Here is a 21,605-nt window from a genome sequence, read left to right on the forward strand (position 1 = left end):
GGACTTTTACTATTCCACGAACGCCCCCAGAAAATCTATGCATTAGGGGCTTTGAATTTTCAGTTTCTTTTCTTGGAGTATGTTCTCAAATATCCTTATGGCTAATTCCTCATCCAGTTAGATCTTAACTCAAATGTCACCATCTCAGATCTTCCCTGGCTATCATATGTAAAATTTCTACCTCCCCTGCCAAACTTCTCATCTCCTTCCTTATTTTATATTCTCCTTAACATTTATTACTTAATAATAGTTCATAATATTTATGTACTATTTACTACGTGTCCCCTCTCCACCACATGCTCACAAATTTAGCTCACTTGTGGGCAGTGAGGGCAGCTCCAAGAGGGAGGGGAATGTATTGCTTCCTGTTGTATCCTCCAGTGCCTAGACCAATGTGTGGTATGCAGTAACTGCTTAATAGACGGATGGCCATTAGATAACAAATGAATAAATGAGTACATGAAAAGAATAAATCAAAAGCCTGCAATGAAATGTATATAATTGCAAAATTAGAAAAAAATCAAAGCTGAAATAAAGGTGAACTCTTTTTTAGTGCTTATGAATGTTTGAACCAAATATCCTCAAAACATATATTGTTCCCCAAAACAAAAGTGGGGAAGAGAGCAGCAATTCCATTTAATGGATGTTTTTCCATATGAGTTCATGTGACGTTTTCTAATTTTTCAAAAGGAAAAGTTAGGAAACAGGCGTTCTGAGATCTGCACTATTTTCTCATCGGACATTTCTTGTAAGACTCCATTTCATTAATAGTTTCATTATGCGGAATTCAGTTATTGTCATTCAGAAACAGTTTGGAGATATATGCTGTTAAAGAGTTTGCATGCATAAATAAGCATATTATTAATAATCAATGGCAATTAGCACACAATGCACTTCCCCTTAAATTTAATTATATGCTTGATTAAGAGTGTTTGGGTACTTAATTAAAATAAGAAGGTCCAATGATACTTAATTCTCACTTATATTCATATTACAATCCTAATAACTCCAGTCCTCACTCAAAGCATGCATAGCTCTTATTAATTTTAATCAGAAGTATGAATGCTCACTGAATAAAGGCTGAAATGCAATTGGATAGGTCACATCAGGGAAAATTGTCAGCAGTCTGACAGTATGGAATGAGGGAAGAGTCTAGTGCAAGCAATTGAACAGAGAGATAATTGTCATAATTGGTTTCAATTAGTTTTTCATAGCTCTTGTGAAGCAATTTCTATTGTGCTATACCATGAGCTATAACCAGCAACAAAACTAGTTAGCATGATTAGTAGATGTCAGTGCTTAAAAAGGTAAAGTACATTCTAAATGTTAAGATCTCAGTGAAGATAAATGAACTGAATAACAATGTAAATGCATTGTTGGGAAACCTTTGCTATTGTTAAATGTGATGTGGTTTGAATAGAATGAAATCAGACATATTCAATGAACTCCAGGCTCATAAATACGCATTTCCTAAGGAGAATGAGTTCGTGTGCAAATCCTTTCAGTATGAAACAAGTGACCATTAAATGAATGTTAAAATGTGATATCAAGAAACTCACAACATAGTTAAAATTATAGTGAGTTCCTATTAATTTGCTCAAGTAGCTCAAATAAATTTCAGTAATGCTGATGATACCAGAGAAGAAACCAAAGTATTAAAAGCCTCTCTGGCCACACATTAGTAAATGGCACAGATAGAATTCATTACCAGGTTTATTTGATTTCATTCCTAGAGCATTTTTCACTATATTTCATTTTCTGATGATAAAGTCAACTGCAAGAATGCAAGTTAACTGGAACAAGCCCCTTTGCTTGTTTCTAATTTTCCTCCACACCTTCGGAGCTATTCCTGTAGGGAGGAAAGATTGAGCATTACTCTGGAAGAATATAATAATCAGGATTCATTGTATTCCTTGTCATCCAGGAAACTCTCAAGACCTTAGTTTCCAATTCCCCACCAATCCTACCTCCACAGAGATTATTGTCTCAAAATGTCTCAGTATAGGATTCAGAATTTTTTTTTTCTCGAAGGGAATTGAATTTGCAAAGGGATTTAAAGTAATTTGGACTTAACATATTTTCCTAATTTGTACTTATCATATTTTCCTAACTTTCCAGTTTTTTTTAAACAAGTTTTTTAACCTAAATAAATACTAAGGGCCCAGTGAGTCCGAATGAAAGACTTTGAGGTTTTAAAGGTGCACATTAAAAACATAATGTCTGCTTTGACTATAGTCACCAATTGAGTGCACAATGTTTACACATCAGAAGATAGAGAACACTGTTGAATTAAAAAGTAAAACAACACAGGTGATAAAATAAGATCCCTTAAGACATTAGAATAAATGATTAATGGATATAATAAAAAATAAAAACTTCAGGTTAAGAAAGGTGATCAACATGGACTGAAGTGTTTAGGAATCTTTATAGAGAAGGTAGGAGTTCATTTAGGTCTCTAAGGATAAACATTGTGTAGACCGAGAAGAAATAGGAATTGTTTCATATGTTGTATGGAAACCTGTGAAGCAAGAATCCATATGATATATTGAGAAGGAGCGGTGAATATCTGACTGAAATAGAGTAAATAGGTGAGCATAGAGAGATGTTGGAGCGGTTTAAACGGGCATGATTGTGGAGGATTTTGACCATCAAATGGGAAATTGGACTTGCTTCTGTAAGCAGAATTGGAAGGATTATATGGGGGTACGTTGAAAGAATTAATCTATAAATTACTCTCAAATAGGATGCAAGGAAGATACCTAAAAATGAGGCAGAATGATCAGATAAATCCTGTCAATCTCTATTTCAGTCTGTAATTGAAAATGGCAGGGAAAAAAAACCAAAGCAAAACCCCCCACATTTCTGAGACATCCTTATGGTGAATATGAGTTAAGTCCCATCAAGCGTATGCACTTAGGGTGAGAATGAAGCATGGAACTTAGGCACAGGCAGTTTTCCTGTAGATTCACACTGTGGATTTCATTATCCATGCTGCAATTTTACATCACTCCAGCAGTTTCCAGCTTCCTACACGTAAAACACGGTGGTGTATTTGTTGCTTCTTGCTATGACTCCCTGATTTTTAATTGCAATTTCAAATGATTCTTCTCCAGTCTCCTTCTGCTGGTTAGATAGAGGTTGGTGGTGCAGTGTCAGTGACTCCAGGGAAACTTCATTCCAGTGGTGGCTTTGAGATAGCAGTCCGCTTATTGGGCTAATTCTGTATTAATCAAGATGTCCAGCCTACGACTTGTTCCTGGAAGCTATGTGAACTCCCTTTATGCTTTAAAAAATGGTTTGTTTTTTGTCTGGCATTGATGAAATATTTGTACTGGAAGTGGTGTGTTAAAATAAATACCCACAACGTGTGTTAATAATTTGTGGTCAGGAATAACAGTGAAGAAACATTATGAACTATGCAGCTGGTGACTTTTCTGTCATGGAAAGTGTAGTGAAGTACAGTAAAACCATGGTTTGCGAGTGTTCATTCATTCTGGAAACATGCTTTAATTGCAAGCACTCGTATATCAAGGCAAATTTCAAGAACCGTTGACTCAGTTGTGATCATATGACGTTCAGTGTCACATACTACTTGTATTGCAAGACATGGCTCGTTTATCAAATTAACATTTACTAGAAATGTTTTCTCCGCTTGCAGAACACTCACAGAACAAGTTCCTTGTGATGCAATGTTTTACTGTACTCGTTCTGACAACGTGGAAGGCAGAACACTGAGGCTCTAGTTCAAAAGAATGAAGGGAAAGTTGTTAAAGCCTGTGCCTCTTCCTGGCTGTCTTTGACAAGTTTTTACAACACAGACTCAGGCATAGGATGGCCAGTTTTAAAAGACGGGTGGAAGGGAATAGACTCTAAAATTCTGGTGAGTTTTGGGTTGGAAAAGCCAACTGCTTCTGTACAGCAGGGGATAGGAAGGCTTATCAGAGTCTCTTATTAAATTTCTCAGTCAAAGGATGGAGGCCAGCCCTGGGGCAAAGATGAGACCAGTAATGTTGCATTCCTGCCCAAGCTTATTGCTTCAGATTACCCCAAGGTAGTCCTGATTAAAGAGGCAATGAGAAAGATGGAAAATAGTTTGGGGGTGGGCGGAGAGTGTTCATTGGCATGAGAAAATAACTGGAAACAAACCAGTTCCTAATGAGGGAGGGAGTTTTAGCCAAATAAATCCTAGATCTCTTCAAATCCCTTTGATTATTAAATTTTTTTCTTTAAGTTTATTTATTTATTTTGAGAGACAGAGACTGCAAGTGGGGGAGGGGCAGAGGAAGGGAGAGGGAGAGAGAGAATCCCAGGCAGACTCTGCACCATCAGTGCAGACGTGGGGCTTGAACCCACGAACCGCAAGATCATGACCTAAGCCAAAGTCTGATGCTTAACCTACTGAGCCACTCAGGCACCCCTGATTGTTAAATTCTTAAGTGCATATTTAGGATATAAGTCCTGTACTCCCAAAGATAGTCTACTCTCCCATTCCCACTTCAGATTTTGCCACAGAGAATGTGGACAGGTAAGAACTATTTGACAGGAAATGCCAGGGGACAACAGAAGACACAGGACAAGGAGTGCATTCTCAAGAACAAAACTGGGGACCTCTGAGGTAGGAGGATCCTCGTAATGTCTAATATGTTCTATTCATTTTCATGACCATTGACTGTGGAATATTTCCTTTTCTTCCCTTATCCACATAGGGATATTTATTTTGACCATTCCTTTTCTTCTCTCACAGGTACTGATCCATGAGGAACTAGAATTGACCTTAACAGGGAGGGGGGAAAAGCGGTGCATTTCCCAGAAACTTTGGAATTTGAATAGAATGTAGTAATGAGAATGGGTTTTGTCTGGAATAAAGGAAAGGGAGGGAAAATTTCTTTCTCTCAGTATCCTCTGTTTGAATTCAAGGTAGCTTGGAATTCAACATTTCTCAAAATCCAGTGCCACCAAGTTTACAAACACAAGGCCCAAGGGGATGACAGAGCAGCAAAATGGAAGAAATCTTGGGTCCCTGAAGACCTGCGGGCATAGTCTGGTCCCTCCTAGCCTAGACCAGCCAGAGAGTCACATAGAAGAATAACTGCTGTCTGTTTCATTTCATTATGAGGCCTTTTTGGCTGCATTAGCATAACATTGACCCTAAGACCGCTAATTTAAAGCCTCTCCAGAGTGTCACCCTAATATTCACTTCTCTGTTTTCAATGTTTATTTATTTGTTTTGACAGCATGACCAGGGGAGGGTCAGAGAGAGAGAGAGAGAGAGAGAGCGTGCGCGCGGGAGAGAGGGTATCCCAAGCAGTCTCCACACTGTTAGCGCAAAGCCTGATATGAGGCTCAATCTCATAAACTGTGAGATCATGACCTGAACAGAAACTGAGAGTTAGACGCTTAACTGACTGAGCCATCCAAGCGTCCCCATAATAGTCATTTCTAGGGTTTCATTCTATGGTATTCTACTTGAGCGATTTGTTTTGCATATTACCCTTGACCACATCTTGTACATTTCTCTTTCTTGTCTTTATTCATGTAATTTGACTCTTCTCTTGACTCCTCTCCAACTAAAATCCTTCTCTTATTTCATACAATATTATTCCTTTTATATCAATATATGATAGGTAACTTTTAAAAATTGAGCTATGGAGTCCATTTTATTATTTAATTGCCAGAAGGTCATACTATACATGTTTTATGTTTCCAATTGAGTTATAAGTTCCAAAAGAACAGAAACAGTGTCCTATTTTTTATATCCCTTTGACATTTATACTTCAGGCTTCAGTAATTATTTGGTGATTGATTAATTGCTGAAACATAGTGGCATCTCTCACTCACACGGGATGAATATATAATCTAGTAAATTATCCATAATCAGCTTAACACATCCTTCTACAGAATTAAATTACCCACAAGTCTTAATACAGATACTTGTCCCAATTCTGTCATCCAAGAGGAGAGTCTATTCATATTTTTCTATTATTCTGAATCAAGTTATCAAACACTACTCATACCAGATGCAGCATTACTCCATTTTTAGAAACTTTAAAATGAGGATGGCTGTTAATATGCTTCCATTCTATAATTTTATTTATTTTTTGCTTTGTTAACATTATGGTGGCCATACAGGCTATAGTTAGGTTTGGATAATCATAAAATTTTTTGTATTTCATGACCTTCCCATGCATATATTTTAATACAAAATAAAAATACAGTGTTGTTTTTCATAAGTCTAGCTTAGATGGTAAAATTTATTTTGCCAAAAAACAGAGCACAGGTATTTGAAATTGAGAGAACATTAATTGCTTCCTATTCAGAGATCAAGAGTATATATCCAGCAACTACTAGTTTTGGATATTGTGCAATGGATTTTCTTTATTGCATTTGACCATTATTCTGACTCTAAACACTTTCATTTATGTTACCTGTGGGCCCTATATACCAATATCAAAACAGAATGATATTACCTAGACGACATAAATTCGTAGGTGCTTGGTTTTACACTATTTCACTGCTTCACACTTTCTTCCCTTGGAATTTATAATCAGCCCACCTAAGGATTTACTTTAATTAAAAAAAATAGTGACAATAGATTTTTCTTCTGCTGCTGTTTAAAACACATTGTAATCTGTGTTCATTCACCCCTCATCCCAGCCAAATCACTCCAGTGACCTGTGAAATAGGTGAAATAGGTGAAATAAGACACCTCTGGTTTACTATCATTTCTTCTCCAGCAGCTAATACTTTGTTTGAATCTTTTTCATTAAGTTAAAAATAATAATGATAAACAATAGTGTCCTTTTGATTGAAAAAATCTAAACCTTTTTGAAGCTTCAAGACAACTTTTAAGATGGCAAATGTGGTCTAATGTTTGCTCCATTTACAGCATCCCACTGAGGACCATGAGATGGCCAGCAGCTTAGGAATTATGCTCATGCTTAGGAAGTGGCTTATGAAAGTTAATGCACTTTCATTAGGAAAAACAAATATAGATTTAAATGGCATAACAATATAACTGGATGCCTACAAATCACATGGTGCCAGTGTGGTCCAGTACTTACTATGACACAACTTTAGTTCATGATATGCCTACAGTTCTCTCGTAGTCTACTGGTTCCACTCCATTTTGTATTTAAAAATTTACTCTAACAAATGCTGTGTGATGATGATAATCTTTTATATATTTTTTCTATTAGAGGAAATTAGTCAATTAACTGAGCAAGTCTTTCTTTTGCTTGTCAACAACATACCGCAAAATACACTAAATTCTTAATAAATAAAGATGAATTAGAGTCCTTATTCTGAAGATGCTCACAGTTTAGTGAGGAAGCAAATTAAAAAAGTATCATTCAGTCATACATACTGAAGTAAAAATCCGTGGGGACAGAATGGATGTAATAGCTGATGCAAAATATTCACAAAATGTTTGTTCAACCAGTCTCCAAGTGAATTCTCAAATGAGACCATTTATATCCTACATGAATGAAATGGTTTAGTATCTTTAATAAAAGAACATTTTGTACCACTAAGAAAGTTAGAAAATGTATTAGTTGTTTAAGTGCTTTCAAGTCTCAGGATGAGAGGTACTAGGTGGTTCAACTTGATGTTACAGTCTCCTAAATTATTTTTAATCATCTGGGAAATAAAACCCTAAGATTAATTTTCTGTAAGAGGTACAAACAACTTGATTTTACTTCCCTTAGTAGATATAATTTTACAGTGTTTTAAAGCATTGTTAATTGATCTCAGCAGGATCATGCTTCATCTATTTGACTGAATAATTATGCAATTCTGTAGTCATGGTATCCGCTATCCTTTCATTCAATTTTCGTTCCAATTTTCAAGGTCAGGTTTTCTTCTGGATATTTTGCTAAATATCTTGCCTTTCATAATTATCCATATGCTCCTAACAAATTGGGGATTTTTTTTTAAAGCCAAGCTTATTGTAAAGTGTTTATTAGTATAAATCACTCCTCTTTTTCTAAGTTGCTTTGTAGAGTTTTATTGAATTTCTCCAAGGATAATGTGATAAAAACTATCTTCTCTTACAGTCCTCTTTTTTTTTTCTTTAAATAAGCTTATTTATTTTTGAGGTAGAGAGCAAGGGAGGGGCAGAGAGAGAGAGGGATGTAGAGTCCAAGGCAGGCTTTGCAGCAACAAGCCCGACATGGGGCTCAAACCCACAAACTGTGAGATCATGACCTGAGACAAAACCAAGAGTCAGACACAACCGACTGAGCCAAACAGGTGCCCCTAAAAAGTATTTTACATTTTTAAAAAATTTATCTGGACTTTGTGAGGATACATCAGCTATCTTTTTATATCCACTATGCCTGGCATGGGGCTTCATATATGATACCAACTAATGGATGAAAGAATTAATGAATCAATGATATTCATAGGGAAGCTTTGTGAATTTGGTTGTACAAATTTTCTATCAGGAATTGAAATTACACCTTGAATTTCATTTATGACCTAGAGAGGAGTAATTGAATTTTACCTTTGATTAAGTCAGTGTTTTGGGGGTAATTTTTAAGACATCAGGAATGATCTAAGGTAGTTAGTTAGCATTTAATGAAGACATGACCCTACCTCTAGTAGATCACAACTTAATCATACCTAATTGAGATGTCTCAAATGCCAAGTTGATTGAAATAAAAATAAAACTGCAATTTGGTGAGCTAATATCTGCCATGTATTGTGTGCTCAGCATATAATATGACTTACATATATTGTTTTATATAAATATATTAACAGCCCTATAAAGTTGATATTCTCATGTACAAATAGTATATATACAGTATTCAGGCTACTCATGTTTTTTTTTTTTTTTTTTTTTTAAGTGTTTGATTCATTTATTTTCAGAGAGAGAGAGAACGCACATGCAAGAGAGAGAGAGAGAGCATGGGGGAGAGGAAGAGAGAGAGGGAGAAAGAATCCAAAACAGGCTCCACAAGGAGCCTGACACAATGATCGATCACAAACCATGAGATCATAACCTGAGCTGAAATGAAGAGTTGGACACCCAACTGACTGAGCCACCAGGTGACCCTGGCTACTCATCTTCTTGATAAATAATTTTCATGGCTCTGTTTACCAATTAATCATTTTCGAGATTAAATTAATATTCAATTAGTAAACTCACAAAATACATATCGTACACACTTGTGAAAATTTCTTACCATATGTATGTTTAGACTGTATTTCAGTTATTTACCCTGAATCATTTCCTCTGTAGAGCTTATAGTATCTCCTTCAAAAAACATTTGATGACAGAAATAGTTCCCTTTTCTAGTCACGAACCAATGTATAGGATATGTATTCATTACATGAACCTATCTTTGATCCTTTTGGGATATTCTTTTCAATTCTGTTTCTACCCTAGCACACCCATCAAACCTTGGCAAATCTAGTAACTATTATAGTACTTAGATTCTTAGATTTCCAAATTTTGAACATACTTAACACTCCTTTATATATATATATATATATATATATATATATATATATATATATATAATATGTAAATTGTATATATAATATACGTAATGTACATTATATTATATATATGATATGTAAATTGCATATATATAATATATATTATATATACAGTTAACTCCCTGTCCTATTTCAGATCTGTTTCAACCTGACTTTATCAGGAAATTCTTTTCAGACCATCTCTTAACCAAGACTAAGTTTTCTCATTTATATACTTTCATTATAGCCTGTAGGTTTCCTTTATCTTGCTGTCATATTATAATTAATATTATGTAATTACTTGCTTATTGACTTGGTCAACACCAAGTTGATAAATTCCATGAGGGCAGGGCCATGTGATAGCAACTAATAGATGAAAGAATTAATGAATCAATGATATTCATAGGGAAGCTTGGTCATTTGCAAAACTATATCCCCAGAGTATTGCCCATAATAGCTGCTTAATAAACACTTGTGAGGGGTGCCTGGGTGGCTCAGTTGGTTGGGCTGCCCACTTCGGCACGGGTCATGATCTTGCGGTCTGTGAGTTCAAGCCCTGCATCGTTGACAGCTTGGAGCCTGGAGCCTGCTTCAGATTCTGTGTCTCCCTCTCTCTCTGCCCCTACGCCATTCACACTCAGTCTCTCTCTGTCTTTCAAAAATGAATATGTGTTAAAAAAAAATTAAAAAAACCAAACACTTGTGAAATGAATATGAGTTTTTCATGGACAACAATATGCAATTGTGAAATAATCGACGGCTTTATTATTTTTTTTTGACGTTAGAGACATCTATGCTTGAACTACAAATATATTCATTAGTTGGGTGACTTTGGGAAAATTATTTAATCTATCTGAGTCTCAGTTTCCCTTTCTGTACAACGGGAAAAATCATACATGGTCTTGGGCAATTTGTGAACTGTAAGTGGGAATGTGAATGGCTAAAAAAGAAGATGGCTGACAGCTCATCTCAACAATTAAGGCTATTCACTTATTCAAATTGTGAACTCTTAGCAAGGGAGGTGGTGTTGCTTTAACTGTATACATCACAGAGCACCAATGTTAACAGTAACCCTCAAGAGCTTCTGATGAATGAATTAGTTGTGCCATTTATTAAGTAATTTATAGTTTATGTTTCCTTTTAACTAACATGGAGGAGTGTCAATAAATTCCATCCTCCATGATACAATTGGATTTTTATTTATCTTGGATCTTTCTCAAATAATTTTTGGCTGTATCAATAATCCCATACACTTTAGCAGTTTATGTTGCCAAAATGCCTTCATATTATTTGCTTATAATTTCATTATCTCTGAGAAGAGAGGATAAATATAATACATATATTTCCAGCAAAAAAAAAAAAAATAGATGAAGTTTAAATTGACTCAATCATTTGGACTGCACAGTATAAACTTACAAAAAGGGTCTCTAACATATTTAGAAACATTTTTTTTAAACGAGGACATCCTCTTTTTTCTTTGTTTGTTTGTTTATTTATTTCAGAGAAAGAGAGCACAGTGGGGGAGAGATACAGAGGGAGAGAGAGAGAATCTTAAGCAGGGTCCATGCCCAGCACAAAGCCTGACACGGGGCTTGATCTCACAACCTAGAAACAGTGACCTGAACCTCAATCAAGAGTCGGGTGTTTAGCTGGCTAACCTACCCAGGCACCCCTTCAGAAACATTTTTTGAGTGTAAAGTCTTCAGATATATTCTCCAGTAATTTCAATCCACTAAACTACTCACACTTGAATATTTCTGGTTTATTCACAAACATAGTCTCCTGGCACAGTCTCAAGAATAAATTCAAACAAGGCTGCAGTACGTAAGGAGGTTTATATATTTATTTTTGCATTAAAAAGAATTGATCAATGCTCAAACAATAGTATCATGACAATAACTTTAAAGTACTCTCCCCAGAACACTCCAATTCCATTTTAATCTTGTATTATGGAATATATGATGAGAATATATCAGGTTCTATAATTGTTTATTTTGATCACCTAAACTTTTCAATACATATATTAGTGTCATCTGTTGGTAAAAGAAGATAACAATCTATTTGGCAAGTCTGCTTTTTTTAGATGTAATTATTTGCTTCAGAAACACAGTGAAGTAACAAGAATGGTGTCGTTATCTTCCAGATACCTTTGATGAATTAACATGAAAATTCTTTATTGCTTAAATCTCTATTTTCCTTAAAGATTTTACAATAAGAAAAATCACCACTTATTGTAAATGCCGTGTATATAAATAATTAGTTTATAGTCTGCTTTACAGAACTTGGTATAATGTGTCTTCACTTCCCCCTGCAATTCAAACTTGTGATAGCTGGTAGAAACAATGTCTAAAAATTAGTCTCACTTAGCTAGTTCAAGAGATCTTATATTAACAAGTTAATTTAAAAAGTTGATATATGAAGCACTATTTATTTTTATAAAAATCAAGACTAAAAAGTGAATGTTCAATCAGAATACAGCATTTTTTTGATGTTGGGTTATATAATTCTTTCAGTTAATATATCCTTGGCTGTGTGTCTTAAAATGGGCATAGTTTAGAGAGAAGTCCCAAATTAAAGGGTTGGGAGAAAACAAAAAATAGAATCCATGTAGTCAGTTAACTGTCTGACTCTTGATTTCAGCTCAGGCCAAGATCTCACGGGTCATGCGATCAAGCCCTGCGTCAGGCTCTGTGCTGACAACATGGAGCCTGCTTGGGATTCTCTCTCCCTATCTCTCTGCCCCTGTTCATGCTCTCTCTCTTTCTCTCTCTCTCTCTCTCTCTCTCTCTCAAAATAAATAAATAAACCTAAAAAAATAAAAAAAAAAGGAATCCATGAGCAGTGGCTATAGAATTGGGATCTATTAAACCTGAATTTGAAACCTCTTAATAACTGTCTTCCATGGGTTTTTGTCTACAGAGGATGATGGGTAGTTCTTTTTTTATGGAGGTCAAAAAAACAGGGGCAATCAACAGTAGGAATTTCCTGAAGGTGAACCAGATATGTTTTAGAATTATCTTTTTTTGAGTTTTATTTTGAAACAGCCTAACTTCTTATCTGTCTGTTGGTTTAGAAATAATTCAGCCACAAGGCAGGCAATAGATTAGGTAATGTATTGAGTTTCCAACCCAATTCCAATTCCAGTATTGTTATTCATTCATTGACTTCCTGTTTTCCATTTTTGCTTAGGTATTTTGTTCTGCTTAATGTTTATTTGTTCATTTAAATCAAAGTTAAATCAGAGTACAAGAACTATTTAGAACTTTCTTTTCTTTTCCCCTTCATTCTTCCACCTAACTGCTTCTTGTGAAATAATTTGGAAACTGCTTTTGTCTCCTGGATATATAACTTTATGATAATTGAAGTCCTGACCTTAATTATTTTTTAAGAGGTGAGAGCAAAAGGAGTGGCTTGATTCTAAGGCCACAGTGGTGGTTTCATTAAAAGAATTTCCTTTGTTATTACTATATGCAAGGGATTGAATGTTATTCATTTTATCAAAATTTATTAACCCCAACATCTCTTGCAGCAAACGTCTCATGTCAAATGAATTTTCCAAAAAAAAAAAAAAAACTATTTCAAAATAAACTGTTCATTTCAAAAGTATTTTTTAAAGAATTAGTCAAAATTCACAGACCATATGTTTTAAATTTTACTGAAAATTACTTCCAGCATATGCCTTGAAGAAACAGTAAAGTGAAATATTAGAGATCATCACTCTTAGTTACTGGTATTTACAATACTTTACAGATATTAGTTTATGATGTATCTTTAAATGCAGAGGGAACTTAAGGAAATTGTTATTTATAGAAACCATTGCTACTTAATCAATATTAGTCAACTGGTTTCTTTTTTTTTTTTTTTTTTTTTACTTTTTTGGGTTTCAGACTCTAATTTTTTTTCAATATATGAAGTTTTTTGTCAACTTGACTTCCATACAACACCCAGTGCTCATCCCAAAAGGTGCCCTCCTCAATACCCATTACCCACCCTCCCCTCCCACCCACCTCCCATCAACTCTCAGTTTGTTCTCAGTTTTTCAGAGTCTCTTATGCTTTGGCTCTCTCTAACCTCTTTTTTTTTTCCTTCCCCTCCCCCATGGGTTTCTGTTAAGTTTCTCAGGATCCACATAAGAGTGAAAACATATGGTATCTGTCTTTCTCTGTATGGCTTATTTCACTTAGCATCACACTCTCCAGTTCCATCCATGTTGCTACAAAGGGCCATATTTCATTCTTTCTCATTGCCATCTAGTACTCCATTGTGTATATAAACCACAATTTCTTTATCCATTCATCAGTTGATGGACATTTAGGCTCTTGCCATAATTTGGCTATTGTTGAGAGTGCTGCTATAAACATTGGGGTACAAGTGCCCCTATGCATCAGTCCTCCTGTATCCCTTGGGTAAATTCCTAGCAGTGCTACTGCTGGGTCATAGGGTAGGTCTATTTTTAATTTTCTGAGGAACCTCCACACTGTTTTCCAGAGCAGCTGCACCAATTTGCATTCCCACCAACAGTGCAAGAGGGTTCCCGTTTCTCCACATCCCCTCCAGCATCTATAGTCTCCTGTTTTGTTCATTTTGGCCACTCTGACTGGCATGAGGTGATATCTGAGGGTGGTTTTGATTTGTATTTCCCTGATGAGGAGCGACGTTGAGCATCTTTTCATGTGCCTGTTGGCCATCCGGATGTCTTCTTTTTTTTTTAATTTTTTTTTTCAACGTTTATTTATTTTTGGGACAGAGAGAGACAGAGCATGAATGGGGGAGGGGCAGAGAGAGAGGGAGACACAGAATCGGAAACAGGCTCCAGGCTCTGAGCCATAAGCCCAGAGCCCGACGCGGGGCTCGAACTCACGGACCGCGAGATCGTGACCTGGCTGAAGTCGGACACTTAACCGACTGCGCCACCCAGGCGCCCCCGGATGTCTTCTTTAGAGAAGTGTCTATTCATGTTTTCTGCCCATTTCTTCACTGGGTTATCTGTTTTTTGGGTGTGGAGTTTGGTGAGCTCTTGATACATTTTGGATACTAGCCCTTTGTCCGATATGTCATTTGCAAATATCTTTTCCCATTCCGTTGGTTGCCTTTTAGTTTTGTTGGTTGTTTCCTTTGCTGTGCAGAAGCTTTTTATCTTCATAAGGTCCCAGTAGCTCATTTTTGCTTTTAATTCCCTTGCCTTTGGGGATGTGTCAAGTAAGAAATTGCTGTGGCTGAGGTCAGAGAGGTCTTTTCCTGCTTTCTCCTCTAGGGTTTGGATGGTTTCCTGTCTCACATTCAGGTCCTTTATCCATTTGGGTTTATTTTTGTGAATGGTGTGAGAAAGTGGTCTAGTTTCAACCTTCTGCATGTTGCTGTCCAGTTCTCCCAGCACCATTTGTTAAAGAGACTGCCTTTTTTCCATTGGATGTTCTTTTCTGCTTTGGCAAAGATTAGTTGGCCATACGTTTGTGTGTCTAGTTCTGGGGTTTCTATTCTATTCCATTGGTCTATGTGTCTGTTTTTGTGCCAATACCATGCTGTCTTGATGATTACAGCTTTGAGGTAGAGGCTAAAGTCTGGGATTGTGATGCCTCCTGCTTTGATCTTCTTCAAAATTACTTTGGCTATTCAGGGCCTTTTGTGGTTCCATATGAATTTTAGGATTGCTTGTTCTAGTTTCGAGAAGAATGCTGGTGCAATTTTGATTGGGATTGCATTGAATGTGTAGATAGCTTTGGGTAGTATTGACATTTTGACAATATTTATTCTCCCATGTTTTTCCATTTCTTTATATCTTCTTCAATTACCTTCATAAGCTTTCTATAGTTTTCAGCATGCATATCTTTTACATCTTTGGTTAGATTTATTCCTAGGTATTTTATGCTCCTTGGTGCAATCGTGAATGGGATCAGTTTCTTTATTTGTCTTTCTGTTGCTTCATTATTAGTGTATAAGAATGCAACTCATTTCTGTACATTGATTTTGTATCCTGCAACTTGCTGAATTCATGTATCAGTTCTAGCAGACTTGTGGTGGAGTCTATCGGATTTTCCATGTATAATATCATTCATCTGCAAAAAGTGAAAGCTTAATTTCATCGTTGCCAACTTTGATGCCTTTGATTTTCTTTTGTTGTCTGATTGCTGATGCTAGAACTTCCAACACTATGTTAAACAACGGCGGTGAGAATGGACATCCCTGTCGTGTTCCTGATCTCAGGGAAAAAGCTCTCAGTTTTTCCCCATTGACGATGATGTTAGCTGTGGGCTTTTCATAAATGGCTTTTATGATCTTTAAGTATGTTTCTTCTGTCCCGACTTTCTTGAGGATTTTTAAGAAAGGTTGCTGAATTTTGTCAAAGGCCTTTTCTGCTTCGATTGACAGGATCATATGGTTCTTATCTTTTCTTTTATTAATGTGATGTATCACACTGATTGATTTGCAAATGTTGAACCAGCCCTGCATCCCAGGAATGAATTCCACTTGATCAGGTGAATAATTCTTTTTATATGCTGTTGAATTCGATTTGCTAGTATCTTATTGAGAATTTTTACATCCATATTCATCAGGGATATTGGCATGTAGTTCTCTTTTTTTACTGGGTCTCTGTCTGGTTTAGGAATCAAAGTAATACTGGCTTCATAGAATGAGTCTGGAAGTTTTCTTTCCCTTTCTATTTTTTGGAATAGCTTGAGAAGGAATGGTATTATCTCTGCTTAAACAGAGTCTGATAGAACTCCCTTGGGAAGCCATCTGGTCCTGGACTCTGATTTCTTGGGAGATTTTTGATGACTGATTCAATTTATTTTCTGGTTATGGGTCTGTTCAAGCTTTCTATTTCCTCCTGATTGAGTTTTGGAAGCGTATGGGTGTTTAGGAATTTGTCCATTTCTTCCACGTTTTCCAGTTTGTTGGCATATAATTTTTCATAGTATTCCCTGATAATTGCTTGTATCTCTGAGGGATTGGTTGTAATAATTCCATTTTCATTCATGATTTTATCATTTGGGTCATCTTCCTTTTCTTTTTGAGAAGCCTGGCTAGAGGTTTATCAATTTTCTTTATTTTTTCAAAAAAAAACAACAACTCTTGGTTTCGTTGATCTGCTCTACTTTTCTTTTAGATTCTGTATTGTTTATTTGTGCTCTGGTCTTTATTATTTCTCTTCTTCTGCTGGGTTTGGGGTGTCTTTGCTGTTCTGCTTCTATTTCCTTTAGGTGTGCTGTTAGATTTTGTATTTGGGTTTTTTCTTGTTTCTTGACATAGGCCTGGATTGCAATGTATTTTCCTCTCAGGAATGCCTTCGCTGCATCCCAAAGCGTTTGGATTGTTGTATTTTCATTTTTGTTTTTTTTCCATATATTTTTTAATTTCTTCTCCAATTGCCTGGTTGACCCATTCATTCTTTAGTAGGGTGTTCTTTAACCTCATGCTTTTGGAGGTTTTCCAGACCTTTTCCTGTGGTTGATTTCAAGCTTCATAGCATTGTGGTCTGAAAGTATGCATGGTATGATTTCAATTCTTGTATACTTATGAAGGGCTGTTTTGTGACCCAGTATGTGATCTATCTTGGAGAATGTTCCATGTGCACTCGAGAAGAAAGTATATTCTGTTGCTTTGGGATGCAGAGTTCTAAATATATCGGTCAAGTCCATCTGATCTAGTGTATCATTCAGGGCCCTTGTTTCTTTATTGACCATGTATCTAGATGATCTATCCATTTCTGTAAGTGGAGTGTTAAAGTCCCCTGCAAGTACCACATTCTTATCCATAAGGTTGCTTATGTTTGTGAGTAATTATTTTATATATTTGGGGGCTTCTGTATTAGGCACATAGACATTTATAATTGTCAGCTCTTCCTGATGGATAGACCCTGTAATTGTTATATAATGCCCTTCTTCATCTCTTATTACAGGCTTTAATTTAAAGTCTAGTTTGTCTGATATAAGTATGGCTACTCCAGCTTTGTTTTGACTTCCAGTGGCATGATAAATAGTTCTCCATCCCCTCATCCTCTCAATCTGAAGGTGTCCTCAGGTCTAAAATGAGTCTCTTGTAGACAGCAAATAGATGGGTTTTGTTTTTTTATCCATTCTGATACCCTATGTCTTTTGGTTGGCACATTTAATCCATTTACATTCAGTGTTATTATAGAAAGATACGGGTTTAGAGTCATTGTGATGTCTATAGGTTTCATGCTTGTAGCAATGTCTCTGGTACTTTGTCTCACAGGATCCCCCTTAGGATCTCTTGTAGGGCTGGTTTAGTGGTGACAAATTCCTTCAGTTTTTGTTTGTTTGGGAAGACCTTTATCTCTCCTTGTATTCTAAATGACAGACTTGCTGGATAAAGGATTCTCGGCTGCATATTTTTTCTGTCTAGCACACTGAAAATCTCGTGCCAATTCTTTCTGGCCTGCCAAGTTTCAAAAGAGAGATCAGTCACGAGTCTTATAGGTCACCCTTTATATGTGAGGGTACCTTTACCCCTTGCTGCTTTCATAATTTTCTCTTTATCCTTGTATTTTGCCAGTTTCACTATGATATGTCGTGCAGAAGATCGATTCAAGTTACGTCTGAAGGGAGTTCTCTGTGCCTCTTGGATTTCAATGCCTTTTTCCTTCCCCAGTTCAGGGAAGTTCTCAGCTATAATTTCTTCAAGTACCCCTTCAGCACCTTTCCCTCTCTCTTCCTCCTCTGGGATACCAATTATGCGTATATTATTTCTTTTTAGTGTATCACTTAGTTCTCTAATTTTCCCCTCATACTCCTGGATTTTTTTTATCTCTCTTTCTCTCAGCTTCCTCTTTTTCCATAACTTTATCTTCTAGTTCACCTATTCTCTCCTCTGCCTCTTCAAGCTGAGCTGTCGTCGTTTCCATTTTGTTTTGCATTTCATTTAAAGCGCTTTTCAGCTCCTCGTGACTGTTCCTTAGTCCCTTGATCTCTGTAGCAAGAGATTCTCTGCTGTCCTCTATACTGTTTTCAAGCCCAGCGATTAACTTTATGACTATTATTCTAAATTCACTTTCTGTTATATTATTTAAATCCTTTTTGATCAGCTCATTAGCTGTTGTTATTTCCTGGAGATTCTTCTGAGGGGAATTCTTCCGCTTGGTCATTTTGGATAGTCCCTGGCATGGTGAGGACCTGCAGGGCACTTCCCCTGTGCTGTGGTGTATAACTGGAGTTGGTGGGCGGGGCCGCAGTCCGACCTGATGTCTGCCCCCAGCCCACCGCTGGGGACACAGTCAGACTGGTGTGTGCCTTCTCTTCCCCTCTCCTAGAGGCAGGATTCACTGTGGGGTGGGATTCACTGTGGGGTGGCGTGGCCCGTCTGGGCTACTTGCACACTGCCAGGCTTGTGATGCTGGGGATCTGGCGTATTAGCTGGGGTGGGTAGGCAAGGTGCACAAGTTTAGGAGGGGCAGGCTTAGCTCGCTTCTCCTTAGGTGATCCACTTCAGGAGGGGCCCTGTGGCAGCGGGAGGGAGTCAGATCCGCTGCCGGCGGTTTGGCTCCGCAGAAGCACAGAGTTGGGTGTTTGCGCGGAGGGAGCAAGTTCCCTGGCAGGAACTGGTTCCCTTTGGGATTTTGGCTGGGGGATGGGCGGGGGAGATGGCGCTGGCGAGTGCCTTTGTTCCCCGCCAAGCTGAGCTCTGTCGTCCCGGGGCTCAGCAGCTCTCCCTCCCTTTGTCCTCCAGCCTTCCCGCTTTCTGAGCAGAGCTGTTAACTTATGACCTCCCAGAAGCTAAGTCGCGCTTGCTGTGGGAACACACTCCGTCCTCCCGGCCCCTCCACTTTTGCCAGCCAGACTCGGGGGCTCTGCTTGGCCGGCGAGCCGCCCCTCCACCCAGCTCCCTCCCGCCAGTCCGTGGAGCGCACACCGCCTCGCTGCCCTTCCTACCCTCTTCCGTGGGCCTCTCCTCTGCGCTTGGCTCCGGAGACTCCGTTCTGCTAATCCTCTGGCGGTTTTCTGGGTTATTTAGGCAGGTGTAGGTGGAATCTAAGTGATCAGCAGGACGAGTGGTGAGCCCAGCGTCCTCCTTTGCCACCATCTTCCTAGGGTCCTTCAGAATCTAATTGTCTTAAATTAAAGGAAATGTTTAATTTCTAATATATATAATGCAAATTATATAAATCCTCAATATATTTTCCATTGATTAAACTGATATCATTTGAACTTTATCACAGATTTTTTTTCCACTATCATTGAAAAGTTTATACAGAAAAAGTAATGTTCATTTAGAAAACACTTTCAAAAGTAATATAAACCTATTATGAATAAAAATAGAAATTTCAGCTCTGTGGACACTTATTTATAAGTGACCATAACTTTTGTAAAATTACATCTACATATTATATGATATTTTTATTTTCTGCCATTGACATTTTTAATATTATGGTGGCTTATAGATATTTGGTTTAATAGAAAATAACATTGCAGGGAAATTACTACACAAATGGGATAATTATCAAGGCAAAATGGAAACATACTTCATTTTTGTGTTGTAGTGTTTTTTTTTTTTTAGCTTTTTATTTTGTAATAATTTCAGACTTTCAGTTAGATGGTGAAAATAGTACAGAGTTCCCCTGTACTCTTATCCAGCTTCTCTTAATATCAACTACTTATGTAACCATAGCATAATTATCAAAGAAGGAAATTAACATTTGTATAATACCATTAACTAAACTATAGCCTACCCAAACTTGAACACCTTTCAACTCCTAATTCATTAGTTTTTATCTGTATTGATAATTATTTAGAGTATGAAATAATATACAGGTAATAAAAAAATTTAGAAAAAAGCATCAGAAAGAATAATTCTTTCCTAACCTTGTTAAGTTCTGTAAGTTTTGCTATTTGTATATATTTTCTTTCCATTGTTTTCGTTTACAGTGAAATTGGATTTTTCCCTGAAATATATATTATTTTTAAAAATCTCTTATATTTGCGTACTTGTACACTTTTAAGCATCCAGTAATAAAATAAGACACTAGATAAAATATCCTAACATATCAGGCATTTTGCAGGTATTTTATATATCAGTCTATTTAAAATTTCACAACTGTATGCATTTCTCATTAATATTGTAAGTTTACCATAAACAAATTGGGAATTCTGGGCTAATCTCTACAATTTGAAAAATATGTCCATTTCTTTGCTATATTTTCTTATTTAATGGAAAAAAAAGTATCCACCCCAAATGTATGTGTTTCCAGAGAAATGCACCTGTTTAGGGTTAAGCAGAAGCATCAAAGGAATTGGGAGCATATTTATGAAACTTGATTTGCTTATTTTTGTGTTAGTAGAATGTGACTTTGAAGAAGCCATGCACATGTTATTACTCATAGCTTTAATTACTGTAGTGTATGAGTAATATTGATTTTTAAAATTGCTAGAAAGATTAAATACTTTAAAATCTTAAAATTTTTCTAACACTACGGTGAAAACTAATACCTTTTTGGTAAAATTTAGTTCCCTTTCCATACCTCTGTGTTACACGTGTTGAAATGAAAAACATTTCCTTTTATTGTGACTCTTTAAAAGGAAAAGAGATATCTGTATCTACATATAATTTTTAAAATCTAAAACATTAAAATCTGTATTAAAATAACTGTAAACTCTTCTTTTCTCCCCGTTTTAGAATTGCAGAGTAGCTCTTGTGGCAATCCAGGAGTTCCACCCAAAGGTGTATTATATGGTACACGGTTTGATGTTGGGGACAAGATCCGCTACAGCTGTGTGACTGGATATATTCTCGATGGCCACCCTCAACTCACCTGTATAGCCAATTCAGTTAATACAGCCTCATGGGATTTTCCTGTTCCCATATGCAGAGGTAAAGTTAAAATCATATTTATTTTTATGCTGATTGAATATTTGTTTGATATAGCGAATACATTTCAAAAGTGAGAGTTGGGATCAGACAGTATATTTGCAAAATATGTTAGGCTCTTGGTGCTTATTGCTTTTATAAAATGTGAAGCTTAAAACAATAACTATATATATGTATACTACATGACTGCTTTAGAAAAAATGCTTGCCAAAATAAGACATTGCTTGTGAAATGAAACATTGCATCTCTACATTTATATACATATTTATGCATACATTGTGTATGTATGTGTCTTTATATTTACA

At 36.5% G+C, this 21,605-nt stretch overlaps 1 protein-coding gene across 6 annotated transcripts in view; it reads left to right on the forward strand.

Moving 5' to 3' along the window:
• CSMD3 (CUB and Sushi multiple domains 3) overlaps positions 1-21,605 on the forward strand; it is a 1,255,667-nt gene that overhangs the window by 281,517 nt on the left and 952,545 nt on the right. For all 6 annotated transcript variants that reach the window (XM_045453867.1, XM_045453870.1, XM_045453869.1 and 3 more), the window contains exon 4: positions 21,109-21,303. In XM_045453867.1, the coding sequence (XP_045309823.1) occupies positions 21,109-21,303 (195 nt within the window). The remainder of the gene's footprint in view (positions 1-21,108; positions 21,304-21,605) is intronic.

This window comes from Leopardus geoffroyi, chromosome C3, assembly GCF_018350155.1.
Source record: "Leopardus geoffroyi isolate Oge1 chromosome C3, O.geoffroyi_Oge1_pat1.0, whole genome shotgun sequence".
Classification (NCBI taxonomy): Eukaryota; Metazoa; Chordata; class Mammalia; order Carnivora; family Felidae; genus Leopardus; species Leopardus geoffroyi.